This window comes from Hippocampus zosterae, chromosome 11, assembly GCF_025434085.1.
Source record: "Hippocampus zosterae strain Florida chromosome 11, ASM2543408v3, whole genome shotgun sequence".
Taxonomy (NCBI): Eukaryota; Metazoa; Chordata; class Actinopteri; order Syngnathiformes; family Syngnathidae; genus Hippocampus; species Hippocampus zosterae.
This window is the reverse complement of record NC_067461.1, coordinates 16,559,417-16,579,177: the sequence shown is the minus strand read 5'-3', so window position 1 is coordinate 16,579,177 and position 19,761 is coordinate 16,559,417. Positions and strand designations below refer to the sequence as shown.

Below are 19,761 nucleotides of genomic sequence, written 5' to 3'. Positions count from 1 at the left end.
ACCCAGCGCTACTCACTCGTTCTTTTCTCCCCTCAGCAGTTGGATTTCACGAGGGTTTTTGTTTTCTGCTGGCAGAATGCAGGTTGTGGGCAAAGGAACAATACTGTGTTCAAAGTGCTTGGTGAGAAATGGCACGTAGCGCACATCATTACATAAAAGAACTTCACACAACATTACATCAGTCAGTCATTTCTATTCAATTAAAAAGTGCTTTGGGCATGTGAAATATATACAGCATTGGTATAACCATTACTTAATAAAGTTACATATCTTGTTTGCTTTCATTTTATGAAAAAGCTCAGAAACAGGAAAATTAATATTCAGCCAGCCCCTCTGTTCCGTGAAAGCTATTTATAACTCCTAAATAAACCTCACTGAGGACGACTGAAATGTCCATATTTCCAAGGTTGATTCCAGAATGAGCTAGAGAGTCAGTGTCCTTCGAAGAGAACGTGAGAGGAGCAAATTCCCAAAGGTAAGTGTCTATTATTTATTATTTCTATATATTAAACGTCAAATTCATAATGGTAATGTTTCAAGATTGTTTATAACACTTTTAAGTACAGTATATACACACAAAAATAAAATGGTAACAACTTTTTTTTCCTTACTAAGGGAGTAATTATGATTTCATATGCAAGCTGTATTGTTAGCTGGATTTGTGCAACGTGGTTAGTTTATATCAGGGGTGTCCAAACTTTTTGCCAAGGGGGCCAGATTTTATGTGGTAAAATGTCGGGGGGCCGACCTTGGCTGACATTCTTTACATTGAACAACAATATTGTTCAACAAATTTTAGTAAGCCAGTCTGTTTCACATTTCCATTTCATAAAATCAAGCCAGACAGGGAAGCGGGCGGTGCCGGAGACACCAGGATCATGTCTTTCGCTGTCATTTAGCAGTCAATAACTATTCAATCAAGTTCCATCGACATGATTCATTGATTCAGTAATTGAATCACCTGATATGAAGTGATCGCTACACAGGCGAAAATCGCCACTATGAGAAGGATCCCATTTACTTGGCTCTTCTTTTGAGTACCCTGCAGAATGTGCATCCCTACTTTTTTCCTCTCTTTCTGTGGCACCCTGGTTCACAAAAGTTGTCTCCCATTGTCATGTGGATTTTCGTAAAGTCGTGAAATGTTTTGGAAACTGCCAATGTGGCGTTTTTTAAGTTAAAATCAAGAGGCAGCTCAGTGGATCTTCCATCAACGGGTGACAAATAAATAATTTCAATCATACCTTTACCGATATGAGGTGTGAGTGCTGATTGTAACAATTCTCCAATGACATAAAAGCATCTGTTGCCACGGAAAAAAAAAGATATAGTAATGATGACGAACCGCACTGTTTTGGTTAAGCGGAACTTTGTACTTACTGCACTTAAAACCGCACGGACTGTTTTGTTCGATGCACTAAAGAGCTCGACGGACCATTTCCAACTAGGCTTCTCTCTCTTCAGCAACTAAATCCATAGTAATGTAGATATCTGTTTTGTATCGGGGGAAAATATGCCATGTTTTGAAATATCGAGCGTCATTATGCTGCGTGTTCATAACAGTGTTATAGTCTTGTTGTATAACCTCGGTTAGCAACTTTGTTTTGGTCGTTGACTGATTTGAACGAAGCTAACAGCAACTGATTGTGGGTAATAACACAGTGCATTTTCCTTTCTTTGTTTATTTTTACTACAAAGTAAAGATGTTGTTGCTGATAGACAGACGGATTGTTCTGTCTTCGTCGAGCTGCTGTCTGCAAAGCAACATGCTCCCTACTGAGTGTTTCGATTCAGCTTTATATTTGTTATACTGATTATGCAGCAAGTGTGTGACTTACTCCTTGTCCCCTGTTTATTATTTATTGACGTCTGTGCATTTTTAACTATTACAACTACAACACAATGATGTGTCAAAAGTGAGGTTAGAAATCGAATGCGTTAATGCATTTTGCCAATGTTAATTGCAAATACTGTGGTTATGTCGCTGTTTATTATGGTTGTAACAGCTAACAAATGTGATTTTACATGTATTTTTCTTCACATTTTAAAATCATATTTGCAACAAATTTGATGTCAACTCTTCCCACCCCAAAATTAGTAACCTAAAGATCTTTCTGCACAGGCTTTCAGAATGGCCCAAGCAGACAACAAAGTCCTGATTTTGGGAGCCTTGGCTGGAGTCGCTGGCATTGGCTTGGCCGTGGCATGTTACCAGGGCTACAAGATGAAACGAAGAGCCTCATTGCCGGCGCACTACCTGTGCACTAATAATGAACTTGCAACTGGCATGACGTTAATGAATAGTCCCGGTCTACACGGGAACCAGATTGAGGTATTGGACCGTCTCGAGGCCCTACTTCAATGTGTGTCAGAGTTAAAAGATGAGATGAAGGCATTGAAGAATACCTTGCCAATGCGGCATGGTCAAGTTGGCGTAGACCTGAGGGCAGGTGATAGGTCAGATGCACATCGAGCCGCTCCTCTCCACAGGACCACACCAACACGGAGGAAAAGGTCTGGAAGCAGCATCGCTGGGGCCACAGCGGGGGGGCGAAGTTCTGAAGAAGCGGAAAGTGAGGGCGGGTGAGTAATAACATATTTAGCATACATGATTTTTTTAGTACGCATTGACTTTGCCCAAAGCTTAAAACAGAATTGTCCAAAAACCTTATGAGTGGTGTGTCCTAATACATTTGCCCATTTGGTAAACCTGCGGTTTTAGCATAATAAAACAGCATTACATACTATCCTGCTATTTGCAGAGAATAGGGACTGAGCCCTGCCACAAATGGTGAGAATTCACGACTAATTGACACCCATATAAACTGTTCCAAATGGTTTAAATTTTAAAGCATTAGATTATTTTACAACAGTGGATGCCCATTTAATAATTATTTGAATGATGGCAACATTAATTAACCCCCGGAACAGATACATTTCCATTATTTGAGGAATAATAGGTAATTAATCCAAACAAATCAGAAGCCAAGTAGCACTTCACAGCAGATTTTCTCCACCCATCAAAGTTCTATTATATAGTTCAAGTTTGACAGGTCTTAGGCGAGGCATAGCGCTCGTAGTACATTTCCTCAATGTCATTCTGACACACATACGCACACTCAGTTGTTTACAGAGTTGGATTTGGCCAACCTGTTAGACTGCACCCACTCAGATGTCATTGGCTCACAACAGGGGCATTGGGAAACTGTAAGCAGACTCTCATAAGTTTATTCGATCTCTCTGACATCAACCAACTTGTAACTTGTGTCATAAAGAGAATCTTCCGTTCTTTCCTTGATGTCCACCAGCAGTTTTGGTGTTCATTAACGTGTGGAAGAAATCTATCTTGCTCAACTTCTAGCTTGTAAAGTCTAACTTACAGTCATGTAGAAGGTATTTGTTTTTGATTCTTGTTCAAACAGCAGGCTAATGAAGGACCACAAGCCCATTCGCAAATCTTTATCAACTGCCAAATGCCTTGAACTCATGCCCACCCTCTGTTACATAAACAAATGTTCCTTTTTTTAACAGACGCCCACTTGAATATCTTTTGAATCACACCTCACGGCTTGAGTCGTGGTGATTGAGTCAAGGGTTTGAGGTCTTTTGTTGTCAGTCAGACTGTTTTCCTCGGATGTTCCTTTGACTGCTTAACCTTAACCTGTGCTGCCTTGTGGAGGAGGAACTATTATGTAAGAAGTGCCAACAGGACATAACATACCTGTAGGTGTCACTGAATCTTAAATCACAGTAGCTCTGCTACTCCCAGCCCTTTTCTGTCCTCACGCGATGATTTGTCTTTCATGTTGCGGAACATTTGTACTACAACAACACAAACAGAAATGAAATATCCGGTTCAGCCGGTGATGTTCCAATCTAGATGATTTCACCGATTACTGTAAGTAACAGTAAATTGAGTTGCCAACACTTAAAGTTCTTCAATTACCTTTTGCTCACAAGCAAAATAAGTGGGTCAGTCTTTTATCTTGATGTTTTACCCCACGCAGTTGTCTGAGCGAAGGCGTTTGGTCTCTTTTCGCCATGTTGCACTCAAGCATTTATGGCTGCAGCAAATGCCCAGGTTATTACGTTTTAAAAAAACAAAAATCCCATCCTGCACGTACCTTCTTTTAATTAAAGAGTTTGTCCAACCGCTCTGTTATTTTTTAGCCAGGTGTGTGGGTGAATTGGAATGATCAAGGGATAAAATTCCACCCCTTTAGGGATAATGCTGCTTTCCCACCATCGGAGCCGGTTGCACAATTTTTCCTTGCATCCATTCAATTCAGCTCAGATGGCATATGCATGACTTTTATTGATTTTCATAAATGTTAGAACATGGGCATGACTGTTGTAAAGTTATAGTTCTTGCATATGTGAGCACAGCTTCTTGTTTGCAAGCTTCCTCTCTGGCTCTTGGGAAAAAAGAAAACAACATTCAACTTGTCGGTGTGCCAAGCTGTCAGGGGCTTCATTGAAAGGTGTCTTGTAGAAACTTGTAATTTAGAACCGTATCCGCCGCATTCATTCACGTCATGCGACTTGCTCAAGGACATTACAGCTCTTTCCTTTTTTGAAAATATATTCAGGACATTTGAGAACTGTTGATTTAAGCATAAAAGTATTGTTAAGTGTTAGGCAAGTCTGTTCAACATGCTTAAGTTTTAAATGAAGCAGTTGCAATTGCTTGGTTATTTTGTGTAAATTCCATCATGGTTATATATCCTCTGTTGCTATTTTACGTTATAAAACAATTGACTTCGGACCCATCGACTGGAGAGATCTATGACTATGGGAGACTGTCTTAACTCATTCAGTACCAGCCAATTCTGGACCAAGTCTGAAAAGACGTTTAAAAACGTCTTTGGGAGTGAATAAGTTAAAGGTTGAGTAAGTATTTAATCTGCCTTTTTCCTTTTCCGCAAGTGTGCTTGATTTTCAACATTAGCTTCTGCCTCCTTCTGTCTTGGGAAGGTTTACAATGCCTAAACACACATACTAGTGGAATTGAAATGAGTAAATTGATCACAGCATGCTCGGTTACTGGTACTGTTTTATGTCCGTGAGAAAGAGTGATGTTTTCTTTTTGTACCCGTGAGAGGAGGTTATACTAAACACTCAATGATGTTATTAGCTATGTAGTTCAGCAGCTGATCTGTTGGAAAGTAGACACTGTCGAATCTGTCAATAATTGTTCCAGATGAAAGGCTGCCATTGGTGCTCTCAGTAGCTACACTTTGAATAAGGGAGGCTGCATGCGCCGATGTAGACATGGTAATTTGGGGTTTGTTTTTGTACAGAGCAACCAAGGAGACTTGCTAAGCTCTATTGAAACCTCGCCATGTCCCTTGGTTTCTCTGTATTGGGTAGTTCTTCTAATGAGCACATTTCCTGTGGGCAAACAAGCATCAATGCTCAATATATTATTGAGATTTAATGGCATAAATTAGATAAAGCAATTACAGGTTAAAGAGGCTATCTCACCTGCTCCCAGTCTAGATTTAAAGTCATCCAAGAAGATAAATTCTGTGAATTTCCAGCAATAGTTACTACACCTGATAGATACCCTTCCTGACTTAATCCACCCATTTCTTTTTTAAATACGGTCTATGGACCCGCCATGACTGAGGTCACTGGCTGGGAAACCTTCTCACACCATCTGCATGAAATACAGCAGCATGTGCCTCATCAATGATATATTTTACTCTTCAAAAATGCAATGCTTAAATTCATCCCCTCTGTTACTATGATTTTCATCTTTGGTTTTTTATGTAGTGTTTGGGAAAGTGGGGGAGAGGGGGGCTAAGTCTCGTATTGAGCCAATCCTCGCATTATATCAAGGTATCGAGTAATTGCAACAGCGACTGATACCAGTCATCGATACCACGGTGCCCACTTTTGGCCGTTTTAATACCAGGAACTAAATGTCATGCATGGCCAATAGAACACATTTTTAAGTGAACTCGACCCATGTCACTCCTCTGTACAGATAGACTTGATAACTCTTACTTGGATCGGCTAGTGGTGAAAAGTAGTATCAAACATCCTTACTTATTATGCAACAACAGTCAACATGCATGCACTCACCAAGTCATAAATACCTTAGTTACAACCAGTTACTTTGCAGATATACAAATGTCAAACATTTTCTGAGATTCATTGGCTTCTTGCCATATTTTTAGACCAGTTAATAACTAAATATATTGTAGTAATATGCTGTAGGTTACAGTGAATAGTTAACTTTTGTCATCAGCACATCATTGTGACTTTATTGATGTGTCATTTGACTTGGTTAATTATGGGGCACATTTGTGGAGCTAAAATGTCCTCATATTACGCCTGTAATCATTGCAATAAGGGTGGAGGTGTGTGTTGCGGGTGGAGTTGGGAAAGAGCCTGCGGCGTAAGGCACCTGTTGGGTCACTGATGTTTGTGTCTGCAGCCCGCTCTGACACGCTACTCTGGAACCGTGGCCTGTAGCCCAAAATATTCCCTTAACCACCACTGACGCACACAGAGCTTAATAGCTGGTCCAATTTTTTTTCTCCAACTTTGTGTCTCTTTCATGTCTAGCTGTACTATTGTGAAAGAATTGCACTTGACAACTGCTTTCTCGGTGTCAGCTTAAAGAGTTAGTCTATACTCACAGTAGTTCAAATATTCTATAAAGTATCTAATGCAAATATCGCGTGTCTCACTCTGACAAATAAGCCACTCTGTCTTTGTGCATAATCCCACAGGTACAGACCTCCGGACGATGATGTCACGCATCTCACAATGCACTGTGCCAAACTTAAAAAACGCCACTTTGGCAGTTTCCAAAACATTTCACGACTTTACGAAAATCCACATGACAATGGGAGACAACTTTTGTGAACCAGGGTGCCACAGAAAGAGAGGAAAAAAGTAGGGATGCACATTCTGCAGGGTACTCAAAAGAAGAGCCAAGTAAATGGGATCCTTCTCATAGTCTCATAGTGGCGATTTTCGCCTGTGTAGCGATCACTTCATATCAGGTGATTCAATTACTGAATCAATGAATCATGTCGATGGAACTTGATTGAATAGTTATTGACTGCTAAATGACAGCGAAAGACATGATCCTGGTGTCTCCGGCACCGTCCGCTTCCCTGTCTGGCTTGTTTTATTTTTTTATTATTATATTTTTAAAAAGAGGGAAAAAAATCATAAATTGGCCGGAGCTTTGCCGACTAAACTGCCACCTGCCCATGGTGCTCCACATTCACCAGCCAGCCCACCCCTGACTCTAAGACAGCATTATGCAGTGCTTATTTCAAAGATTAAGCTTTGCAAGTCGCACATAAACGTGTCACCTTTCAAGCCTTTCTCCAGTATGATCACAAGGACGCACTACTGGAGCGAGAGGAAAACTTAATCAGATTGTAGCTCTCCGAGTTTTCAAGATCTCGAACATTCTCCCTATCTGCCGTCATGATCGTTGTACAAAGCACCGAATCTGTAATATCCACCCTTTCCAGCTTTCACATGTATCTAATGCGGTTGCTGTTTATCAAACCTGCACCATCTGCTTGAAAGGAAGAAGCATGTACGGCTAAACTACCAGTGTGTTTACTAGCAAGTAATTTCCATATTATGGCTGTCATTTTTAGTCTGTTTTTCTGACAACAAAATTCCTGTTTTGTTTTGTTTTTTGGGGACGGCGTTAATCCGAGTTACAAACTTAGTCACTGCAGGTGGTGACATCGAATTGACGGTATTTGGTCTCTTTTGTAGGTATATAACTGCACTGACTGACTCGGATGAAGATGAACAAAGTGATGATGAACGCTTGGATGAAAGGCGGGAGACAACAGACAAGTTAACTTGCTTGCTTGAGAGGGTTGACTCTTTGCATCAGGGCACAGAGGCTGACAAAAGAGAAAGTCTACACATCCTAACAAGTCAACGAGAGGAGGTTGGTTGAATTAGTCAGAAACTGCCTTCTGATCCAGTTTGGGATGTTTTCATTCATGTCATGGTCCTGTTCCATGTTTCTAGTTTGGACATAACTCAACCTTTCTTTGGCGTCTGATCAGAGCATATTGCGACGTTCATGACATCAGCGACACGCTTGAAGAAAAGAAGAATCATGCAGAAACTGGTAATCCTGTTACACACTGTATGCAGTCCACTCCGCGTACTGCATACAATATATATATATATATATATATATATATATATATATATATATATATATATATGTGTGTGTGTGTGTGTGCGTGTGCGTGTGCGTGTGCGTGCGCGTGCGCGTGCGTAGTCCATCCATCCATCCATTTTCCAATCCACTTTGTCCTGGAGCCTATCCCAGCTGTCTTTGGGCAGTAGGCGGGGGACAACTTGAACCGGTTACCATCCAATCGCAGGGCACACAGAGACAAACAACCATATGCGCTCACACTCACACCTAGTGACAATTTAGAGTGTTCAATCAGCCTGCCAATGTGGGAGGAAACTGGAGTACCTATAGAAAAGCCACGCAGGCACGGGTAGAACATGTAAACTCCACACAGGAAGGCCAGAGCTGGAATCGAACCCGATACCTCTGCACTGTGAGATCAAAGCGCTAACCACTCGAATACCGGGCTGCCCGGTAATCCTTTTTTGTCTCGCTGAAATGTGTACAGAACATTCTGTCTTTGAGGTAATGTGTTCCGAAACGTGGCTGTTGATGGTACCCTTCCTTAGTGACACAACTAAAATAATAATAAATAAAATGGACATGAATTTGACACTTGTGGAAAGTTACATCGACACAAGAAGCACTGTTCAACCAGCCATATCGCACAATCCAGACTTCACTAAAAATTGGCACGAACTGTAAAGACAGGTGATTGCACACCGGCCTTACACCTTGTTAAGATTCTGCAAGCTTACTATTGTATTTGGCACTGAAAAACAATATTTACAACACATCCAATTAAAACATTTAATTCAGAAAGAAAAACACGTCACACACCGACAGCCCCTGCCACTGGCAGATTTCCCCTGGAACAAATGCATTCTTCAAAGAGAAGTAAAACCATCTCATTAGTTTTCCTAACACCTTCCAAAAACCTATGTTAAGTTAATTAAATACTGTAGTATCTTGTCCTAATGTACACTACCGCACCCCTGAAGTCATCTGGGATTGGCTCCAGCTCACCAAATGAAGTGGTGTGCAAACTCAATGGCCATATTATCATTATTTTCTTTTGTCTTTTTTTTTCTTTGATAGGAAAGAAGGTTGGTGAGGAAGCGGTTGCCCTGAACCCGAGATGTGCTGAAAGTCACCAGTGGTATGTTCAATTTCTTTATTTCTTCCTGTTGTGTTCTCTTCTCTGTTCTCAAAGCTGTTACACGTTCCACAAATAAATGAACATATGAAAGAACAAAGAAATGTGCGAACGTCAACTCTCACACAAGACACAGCTTGTGTTGAATCATACAAGGTAAGAGTTTTCAAAGAAAGCATGAATGAAGAGAGCACATGTACTCTCCCTAGTGAGGTTCTCAGGGGGGTAATGCTCTTTTGATTGGCACGCCAGCCAAGAGCACCGGCTCCCGGTTCAAGCAATGCAAATAACTGCACGCATATTTAAACAGGTAATTGGCCAGATTTTCCAAAAAGGGAGGCATGATTCAAATGTTTGTGTCCTTCTCACTTTCAGTTCACCCAGTTACACAACTGAGAGTATATTCAGTTTGGGGAATGTTAACAGATTAACTTTACCGGGATAAACTGACATTTATGCAGGCGTCTCTTGGTGAAGCGATGAACTGCTGTCATTTATTTTTGCTGCACTTCACTTCAACCTTACATATTCAAATCTACGGATTTGTGTTGCTTGAACCTATTTCAGTTCTGACCGTTGTGCCTGTGGAACTGCCGCGTCATTGATTTCAGATTCTCTTGTTAATGTTGTGTTGTAGGCATTGTTGCAACCATTTGCTATTGTGTGATTCCGCACACCTGGACACACAGACAAAAAGAATAATTTCTTTCTCGGTATGCCTTCCCGGTTGCTTGTGAAATCCCCATGCTTTTAATCTGTCTGGCAAAATGGGCCTGATGGCATCAGAAAATCCTGTTGCTATTTGTGCAACCCACTTTGGTACATTCCTCATCTGAAGATTCCTCATGTCAACACTTGACTACTGATCATACGCAGAATCAACAATCGCAATGGAGGAGATCCACTAACAGCTCTAGAGTTAAAATAAATATTAAACTTGACACACATATTAAAAAACAAAATCGTGCACCTTCCCACTCTAATTCCATTTCCTGAAATCTGGTATGGCTTTTAGTATATTTTAGCCAAGGTGAACTGTTTGCTGTTGTTCGTTGAAATGCAATACATTTCTAGTCATTGCATTCAAAAATAAGTCCAGTATAATTTTCATTACTTTATCCCAGTTATCCTCTGGTGTTATTGAAAGTGTTTTATTTGTTCATTCCAATTTGAATGCTTAATTTGCTATTGGAGGAAAACACCTAAACTGGCTCCAGTCATGCTATGATTAACATGAGGTCTCTCATGTGCTTCAACACTTTAGGAATATAACACAGTGTTTGTTAGGTTAATTAAAAGAAACCGCTTTTCTAAAGCTTAATTTTCAATCCTACATCCACTTAATGGAATTTGCAAAATCCTTATACTGAGCAAAAACGGGGTGTAAAATCAGTTGTGACAAAGTACATTGCAAAGAATAAAGGCAGGGACTTGGAATTGTACCAGGCAGTGTCACAGGGACGTTTACTGTATGTCTGAGTTAACTGTTTACAAAGTGCTCTGATGCCGTGAGAAAACCTGTCACCATTTTTCCGATGTGCTGCCCAGTCTGTAACAATTTGGCAGATGTTGTTTCGAAGAGCTGCTTTGTCAATTAAAACTACTATGGAATATTCTTTGCACTCTTGGTAGGTGGGTTGCAATCTGTTTTTCAACTCTTCCAATTTTGTTGTCTTGAACGAAAAGGACACTTATTTTTTGCAGCCCAAATTTCAAACTTGTCAACACAACACCTTACCAAATAAGTTATTTTTGTGATTTTATGAAAACACAAAGGCTTATTCCCCTCATAATCTCAATGCTATGTGGCAAACAAGCCTTCTTCATCTGGATGCTCTCCAAAAGTTTCCTTTGAAACGTCATTCAGTAAATCCAGTTGGGCTAACAAACCCTGTTTCCTGAAAACCAGTTGTGCATGTCTTTTTTGTGTCCAATTGCTGTCTGTGATCTATAAATATATTAAGAAAAGAAAACCTTTATTAGTCTCGCAATGGAGAAATTCCAGATTCACAGCAGCAAAGTTATGAACGGAAGAAGTAGAACAACAAAAAAATAGGAGCTGCTGGAAAGGCAGCCACTCTCGCGGCGCCATTTTGAAGTAAAAAATAACAAAAATAACACAAGACAACACATAGGATAGAGACAGTCGTGCAATCTTCACCACTTTTCTGCATACACTTTGTTGTCTGAAGCAGTTATAGATGAAAGAGGAGAGGATCAAAGTGTCCTTTCACCAGTGGATCAGAGACATCATGCTGAAAAATGTGCACACGTCTGCTACAAGCAAAGTTTTGAAAGCAAACACGAAGCTGTAGCGTCCATTGACGAAAAGAGATTAGTTCACTTCTCCTGTCCCACATAATCCGCTTCAAACTCCAAGCCGCGACTCCCAGCTCCAAATCCGCATCGGCACTCCGCGCCAACGCTCCTTTCTTCTCATCGTCGGCTCCTCAAGACCTCCATCCATCCAGCCGCAGACCGTTCAACAGCACCGATCACTCCGCTGAACAAAGCGGGGCTGTGAGAAATGCTGCCCATTACAGGCGCAAGACACAAGCGCCCCGGGACTGTCCAGCAACGACAGTCAAATGGCGCCGACATTCCTCCAGTCAAAAACAGTGCTGGTATACCCATGCTGCCGAGAAGGCGCAACCACCAAGCACAGAGTCTCCTCCTTGATGAATGTCGTGGCCAAAAAATGCTGAAAAAGGTCCACATCAAGTCCACACGACGTAACAACAAACACAAAGTGACAAAAGAAACACAAGAACAACAAAAAAAAAAGGCAAGGCTCATGAGAGCACTTGCTGACGGCTGCCTACTCGGGCGCCATCTTGACTTCAAAGATGCAAATATGCAGCTAAATTGTTCCATTCACGAAATAATTACCCATTCACTGAAGTGACTATGTTTTATTCTTTTTTTTAAGAAGTACATGTTTCGAAATGGCCCAGTGTTGGACCTGAAAAAAATTGACTTTATACCACATCAAAACAATAGCTCTGTTTATTATTCACTGTAAATAAGAAAAAAAGAGTCTAGACTCGGGATGCCCCAATGACATTATTTTGTGTCTGTGTCCGAGTGAGCTGATTTTGAGGATCTGAGCTTTTCAAAATGAAAAAAAAAAAGATAACCAATAATGAAATAATAATACATACAAGCAGACACCCTGAAATGTAGATGAGAATAAACGTTTCCATGAAGTTAAGTGATTGAGAGTGCCTCGCATGGACAGCGGGGGAGAGCGCTGCATCGTGACTCGCTGCTGAGCCAAGAGAAACACGGACAGACTACCCTTGTCCAATCGAAGTTATATCTCTTTTGTAGTAGCGGCTCACTAGTAAAATTGTTAAATTTAAAAAGCTGAATATAAAGAACAGCATGCGCCAGAGTTAGGAGCTGTTACGTCACCTTTAAATGACACAACTTGAAAAGCAGCAGGTACGGCCTATAGAACATACCTATTACCAAAACTCGCGTTAACACAATTTTAAAGAATGACAAACCAGGCACTTGGAATAAATGAAAGCCGGAGGCTTTTACAGTGAAACTCCTCTACAACGAACTCATGTTTGCGGCAAGACATTTTTCACAACAGGGGGTTTTCACTGCAGCAAATTTGATATCAGATGTAAACACACGCACGCACACACACACACACACACACACACACTCACAAACGTATGTGCACTCTTTATTTTTATTCCAATAATGCATAGGTATGAGCATACACTTATTTGACACTTCATATAGTCAGTGTAGAAAGGAAAAAAGGGAAAGAAATTGCGAAATTTACGATTAGCATTCACTTTCACTTACATCAATTTCTTGGGTAATGTCTTTTATTTTGCTTCCTACGTCTTTCATTTTGATCACGCTGACCCTCTCTTCCAGCGTCAGAGCTCTTGTTTCTATGCTTGACATCCAAAGGTCCGTTTTGTAGCCATTTTAGCAATGCAACAATCTTGCTGCGTCTGAAACTAACAATAACAAATACTTCCTGGACTACTGCCCATGTGTAAACCAGTGTGGTGGTTGCTGGTGCAGTTTCCAAACAAAGCAGTAGAGGTCGCTGTTGGATTAGACTTTGTTGCAGGGAATCACGTCGCGAAGCAAGAGCAGAGAAAAATTTCTCGTATAACGCAACAGGGTTTTTTTTTTCGTTGTATGTGGGGGCAGGAAAGTAGGAATGGTGTTAATGCATGAAGATTTTTTCACACTAGGGGGTATTTTCGCCCATGTAGGTTTCGTTGTAGAGGAGTTTCACTGTACGCCAAGTTCAAGTTGGATCCTTTCCCTCATCTCAATTAGCAGACGTTGATTAGTTCAAACAGTAGCCCACTGCCAAAACGTGCACTGTTAAATAAATCACCTCGCACATTCCAGTACACAGTCACAGACTCCCAACTACCATCAGCACCGCCATGGTACATAAAAGGTGTTTATGTGACTCTGTGGAGTTTGACCGAGTACCAGCAGGATTAAAGAAGCCTTGCGGTGAAATCAGATCCCTCCATTTTTCTCCTAACCTGCAGTGCCATTCTCTCTGTAGATTCCAAAATGCCTCCACTAGCCTGATAGTCCACGTCAGGGGATTCATTATTGAAGATAAGGGTAAAGGTGAACACCCACAGCTCAAGCTTGCTGATGTTGTTGATTAAAAAGTTTTTTAAGAATGATTGAGTTTTGGGTAACATGTGAAAACTTGCTTGGAAAATATGTATAAGAAAGAAATATAAGAAAATAAAGTATAGTTTTGTAGAGTGTTTTCTAATTTCCATTAGGTGATGATGAAATGCCAAATGTAGTCACGGGCAAAGCTGTTGGCCACAACACTAGGTTGACCAGAGATTTTAAAAATTACCGTACATTTAATCCAGTGGTAGAGTAACTCTAAGAATGATACCTTTCAGGTATGCCATTATGTGTGGAATTATGGCTGAATATGACACTGTGCAGAACAAGATCAAGAATGGCTACATTTTCAAGGTACGTTGACAAAGTCATTTCCCTCTAGTTACCTTACACTGAAATGTTTGTGAATTAAATATGTGCAGTTTCGTGTGTGTGTGTAAAATGGTAGTGAGCGTGAATGGAAGGAGTAGGAAAAGGAGGAGGGCGGGCGTGTGAGAGGCTGAATTGGGTGGCTGCCTTTCACGATCGCGTGTGTGCGAGATGTTTGCGGAATAGTTGTAGGTTGTTGAAGCAGGACAGATCAGGTCAGACCAGAGGGTGATGGAAGTAGCAGCTGTGACATGAATCAACAACCAAAATATTCACCCCGTCTCTCTGGTTTGCTTCTACCTCAGGATCATCTGGATAAAGCCATTGAGCTGAAGCCTCAAGACCCCCTGTCCTACTACCTGCTGGGCCGCTGGTGCTATGCTGTGTGTGACACTTGCTATCTCTTACATCTCTCCCCACATCCACGGGCGCTTCCGTCTTGAAAGCCGACCTGACTTCTTGCCTCCCTTTGCAAACACGGCCACCGTTTCCCCTTAATCAGCCTGTGTTTGGGTTTTCCTCACCGTTTGTTTTCCCTGTGAGGATATTCAGGAGAAGGATACAGGACACCGGCCTTTGTTAGTTTTCAATCAGATTGTAAACTAGAACATATTTTCATGCAACTTCTGGTCAACATTGTGCCACACATTTATGTTGATACAGCTCTGGATACTTTTCACAGTGTCTGGTGAGCCAGTCCTTGAGCTACGAGCAGTTTATTTGGGGCATCGCATGACTCATATATTTTTGTGGTTATTTTTCTCGAGTTGCTCCAGTCAAAATATCAGACGAGCTGTCAGGAAGGAAATAAGTTATTAGGGAGATCACTGTCATAAAAGTCAACAACAGTCACGTTTATTAATCACGCCAGGAGTCAGGAGCAGTGCGCTAACACCTGATGTTTTCACAATCGGAGTTTTATTGGCTCTCTGTCCCGTTTGCATGTCCCACAATGATCTAGTGTTTGAGAGATTCTGCGATGACGCCATGGCAATTCTATACCTGCAATTAGATGGCGCAGATGAATGGTGTGAAGCAGACTTCTAGCCAGATATAGTCTGGCAGAAAAGTGAAATGAATGAAAGAAAAATATAATAGGTTCGAGTGTGTAAACCACTCGTTGTCATGGAAAATCAAAATACTCCCAAAGCCTCTTCTACACTGAGCTTTTAAAAATTTTTTGTTTTTACTCACTGTTACTTAGAGATATCATCAGCTCAAAAAAATGTAAATTCACTTAATGCACGATGTCTTGTCCAGGGAAGCCAAGACAACAAGTATTGTAAAAAATGATGAGATTTATTGGAAAAATCAAGGAAGCATTCTCTAGCCACCCCCCCCCCCTCGCATCTTGTGCTCTTGTTTTATCTTGTTGGGAGTTGGTGATGGTTAGCACAATCGGCATTTTGAGCAGCTACACGGAATGCACACTAGAGCATGAGCAGGCAACTTTGCTAATCCGCAAAATAACCGGTCAGCATTCAAAGATACAAACAGTTACTTATATTTTTGCCCTGTTAGATGTCAAATTCCCATTATAACGATACACACAATTTAAAATTCCATTGGCTGTCGTTAATCATGCAGTGTACAGGTGGAAACAGAAAGCGATTGGCAGTTGATTACCTGTTGTACAATGCTGAAATAGTTTTTTTCCCCTTTTTGAAAATTTGAAATTTGGTCGACCGCAACAATGCTCTAGGACAGTCAAAGGGGATTTTTCCACCAAGCTTTCCCAAAGTCTAGACCAGCGGTCTCAACCCCCCGGTCCTGGAGGGCCGCTTTCCTGCATGTTTTCCGTCTCTCCCTGTTGCAACACACCTGATTGAAATGATTGTGTGGCATATACTTTGTCGCTTAGATTAACTGCAATGCATAGACTAAAAATATCACCTTGCCGTTTGACCTTTAACTTTTTGAAGTTTTGGCAAGAGATAAGCGACTCTTTTATGGATGTTTGTAGAGTTAAATTATGTAACAGCAGGAAATAAGTACTCTATGCAATCAACTCGAAAATCAGACGATACATTAATAATAGCCATCTTCAAGCCTAGCACGTTTTAGTCAAGAAATAGGATGATTTTTTTCTAATGTCTGTTGTTCCTTTTGCAGGTAGCCCAGTTGTCTTGGCTAGAGAGGAAAGTTGCTGCTGCATTATTTGGAGAACCTCCCAGTGCCACAGTTGAAGACGCACTGAAGAATTTTCTGAAGGTTCTGTTTTTCTCCATTCTTACAAATTAGAACCAACCCCAATTTAGACATATGAGCTGTCTGCAATGGCTGACAGGAACCGCTTAGCTACTTGGGGTCGTATGGTACCAAAAAAAATAAATAAGGAAAACAGACTCACTGTTAAAGAAGACAAGACGTTCTTGTGTCCCATTTTGACAAACGCTCAATTTCAAGTTCCTCCCAAATCTCTCCCGTGCCAAGTTCTCAGAGGCCAAACCCTCGGTGTTTAGAGAGGCTTGGTGTGTGTTCTCACAATTTTGATTGTTTATATAGTAGAGACATGAATTTTGCTTCTGGCTAATGTAACTGTGCGTGCCTCTTTCTTGCTTCTTGTGTATCTTTACCCCTCAATTTCTTGCTCCGTGTTATAACTTGTAGCCCATGATATGGAAGCAAAACTGCCAAAAAGGCTTTTGTGTTTAGAGAGCAACTGCAAACATCACCAGAAATGAGCATATTTCTCTCTGAAAGCTAACCTTAACATTTTCTCTGTTGTAGGTTGAAGATATCCATCCGAGATATTCCAAACTCAACTATGTATTTCTTGCGAAGGTCTGTTATCGTATAGATTCCTTTTGATGATATTTTGAATGCCTAAATTTCAAGTGTGAAGTAAACTTGGCGAACCATATTTTATACATGCTGATTTATAGAGCGCTTTCACAACAGCGGCATTTTGAGTAATACTTAGAGCTAAAACTATTTCAAGCATACTTTAGTTTTTTTTTTTTTTTTTTTTAATGCAACCCACCCTAGTTCATAGTTAAGATCCATAGCAATGCGCTTAACAACCCAAAATGCTTTTGTCGGGCAATTTCCGGCAAGTGACATCATTTACAAACGCCGAGTCGCCAGTCAGCCATTGTACTGCAATTGTTGATTGTCCCGTTAACTGCTCTTTGCCATTGTTATTCAGCGAAATGCCTCGGCACTGTGTGGCGATGCACTGTTTACATTCAGGCAAACAGTTGTTTGAGTGGCCAAAACAAAAGAATAGGGCACATAAATAGACCATAAATTGGAAACAAATTGACTACAGTTTTGGTTCTCCCAAAGCGAATGCATATCACGAATATTATATGAATTTGGGTCTTGTATTTGAATCTCTTTAGATTAGTGTGTAGTGGTACCTCATGATTGAATCGCCAATGTATTTGTTGATGTACTATATTTGGAATTTCGGGCTCCCTGTAAAGGTCTCTCGTTGTCCTTCTCTGTGACAGTGCTACAGAGATATTGGTGTCAGGAAGAAGGCACGGGAGATGTGTGAAGCTGCCGAATCCATGCAGTCTGTTTCAAAAGAGGTAGGAAACGTCACATGAAAAACAAAAAGTACTCCTTTGACCCCATAGCCCTTCATGGCTCCAAATAAAGCTACTTGTTCTTGTGGCGGCAAAACTGCTTTTCAAGAGCAGGAACTGTACTAACTGATACTGTGTCCAATCAAGTACTTTTTTCCTGACCTGGGATGGTACTGGAAAACAAGTAGCTTACCAAATATTCAAAGAAAAAATAATTACTTGTTCGTAATCTGACATAATGGCAAAAATAAAAACACATGCTAATGTTATTTTAGCTTGTTGTGCTATAGCTCTGGAAAAGGGACACTGGATTATTTTGATATGAAGTGATGTTCAAATCATGAAATGACTGTATTACAATGCACTAACTTAATAGGATGAAGACGCACAGAAAGAGCTTGACCTTCTCTGCCCGCAACTTGGAATGTTAGACCCCAAAGACGAATTGGACCTGTAGCGTGTGCAGTGAGTACACTGAAACTCTCTCAGCGAGAGGCTAGTTGTTGAGTTCCATCATCACTGGGAGCCATTTGGCTGAGTGAGTCAATGTTGACTAGAAGATAAACACGATAATCTGCAGGAAGAAAGTCAGTTTTTTTTTGTAATGGTTGGTATGGCTGGACCCCCGATGTCCTGCCCATTGTCCTCACAATAACTGAGAGACTGGCTCCTTCAGACTTGGTGTCATTACAAAGTTTCAATGAGAAAGCAAGCCTTGTTGTTGGACTTGTTCCGACTGCCTGTTCCGTCCTGTTTGTCAACAACATCAACAAGAAAAGCAGCTCAGAGAATGGCATACCCAACACAGTCAGTGACCACTTGTCCTGTTCTTGTTGATAAGTGGCTCCATTTTTCTGCACCCACCTTGTTCAAAGCGCTATATAAATCAGCATGTATTGTATTGTATTGTATTGTACCTATCTGAGAAAATTAGAACCAATATGCAATGATCACACACATTTTTATTATCATTTTTTTTTAACAGTACCACCTATTGGTTGGCATTGTTTACTCTGGCACCTGTTCACAGTTAAAGGGGTGACATTTGTCATTGGTGCTCATGCCAAAGGCACACCTCCTGCGTCTGTAATGGCATTTAGTTCCTCACTCTACCACTTGTAACCATAGTACATCAGAAACCTGCCTTAATACAAGTCATCACTGTAGTCCAGCATATTTTACCAAAGATTATACTTGGAGCACTCACAAAATAGTGCTCAGTCTCACATACACCATAAGCACAAATGAAATAGAAACACAAACATACTTAATTTTGTCTTACAACACACTGGAACAGAAGAACATGCACAGACAAAACAAAAAAAAAACCCCACTACGCTCAGCCTCATGGTGAGTTGTAATTTTAATCATTTGTTTGTATTTATTACTATGTGAGCGTGTTAATTTATCTTAATGCGAAACCAACACGTGGTGCAAAAAAAACCCAAAACCCTCAATTATTGATTAATCAACTTCAATTCGACTTTTACCACATAATAACTGATAATAACTAATAGCGGTGTGTATACTTTTCACATCCACTTTATACTTTAGAAAAGACATACTGTAAATCAATGCTTAAAATATATAAATAATGGATTTAGATTTGAATTAAGCATGGGCTGATATTATTTAACAGTATGATGACCTTGACCAAAACTGTTGTGGTATCAAGCTGTTAAAATGATAGTTGTGAATTTAAAAAAAATGATTTGTCTGAATATTTAAAAAAAAATAATACAAATGAAATTTTTGGTGCAGAAGAATGTACTAGTTTAATTTGCAAAATAGTTGTGAGCCTACAATGATTGGTAGGCTAATCTCTGGCGGTGTGTCACAGAGCTCGTCGCCAACACCACGTGGTCAACGATGTCGGGATAAGACAGACTCGGCCCAGCGTTCTCCATTGAAACACCAGCTTTGGGCAG

General features: G+C 40.6%; 1 protein-coding gene across 6 annotated transcripts; it reads left to right on the top strand.

Annotated features, from left to right (window-relative positions):
• Nucleotides 1–368: 368 nt before the first annotated feature.
• Nucleotides 369–18,439, top strand: LOC127609837 (regulator of microtubule dynamics protein 2). Of its 6 annotated transcripts, none has more exons than XM_052079357.1 (11): nt 369–475; nt 2,123–2,583; nt 7,756–7,936; nt 8,020–8,122; nt 9,236–9,296; nt 14,210–14,285; nt 14,606–14,683; nt 16,413–16,511; nt 17,031–17,084; nt 17,756–17,836; nt 18,210–18,439. In XM_052079357.1, exons 2-11 carry the CDS (start codon nt 2,132–2,134, stop codon nt 18,288–18,290), a joined length of 1,266 nt encoding a protein of 421 aa, XP_051935317.1. In that variant the 5' UTR covers nt 369–475; nt 2,123–2,131; the 3' UTR covers nt 18,291–18,439. The 6 variants fall into 6 exon arrangements, with proteins under 6 accessions (XP_051935317.1, XP_051935315.1, XP_051935316.1 ...); XM_052079355.1 differs by lacking the exon at nt 369–475 and adding an exon at nt 1,374–1,478; XM_052079356.1 differs by lacking the exon at nt 369–475 and adding an exon at nt 1,380–1,483.
• Nucleotides 18,440–19,761: the final 1,322 nt, after the last annotated feature.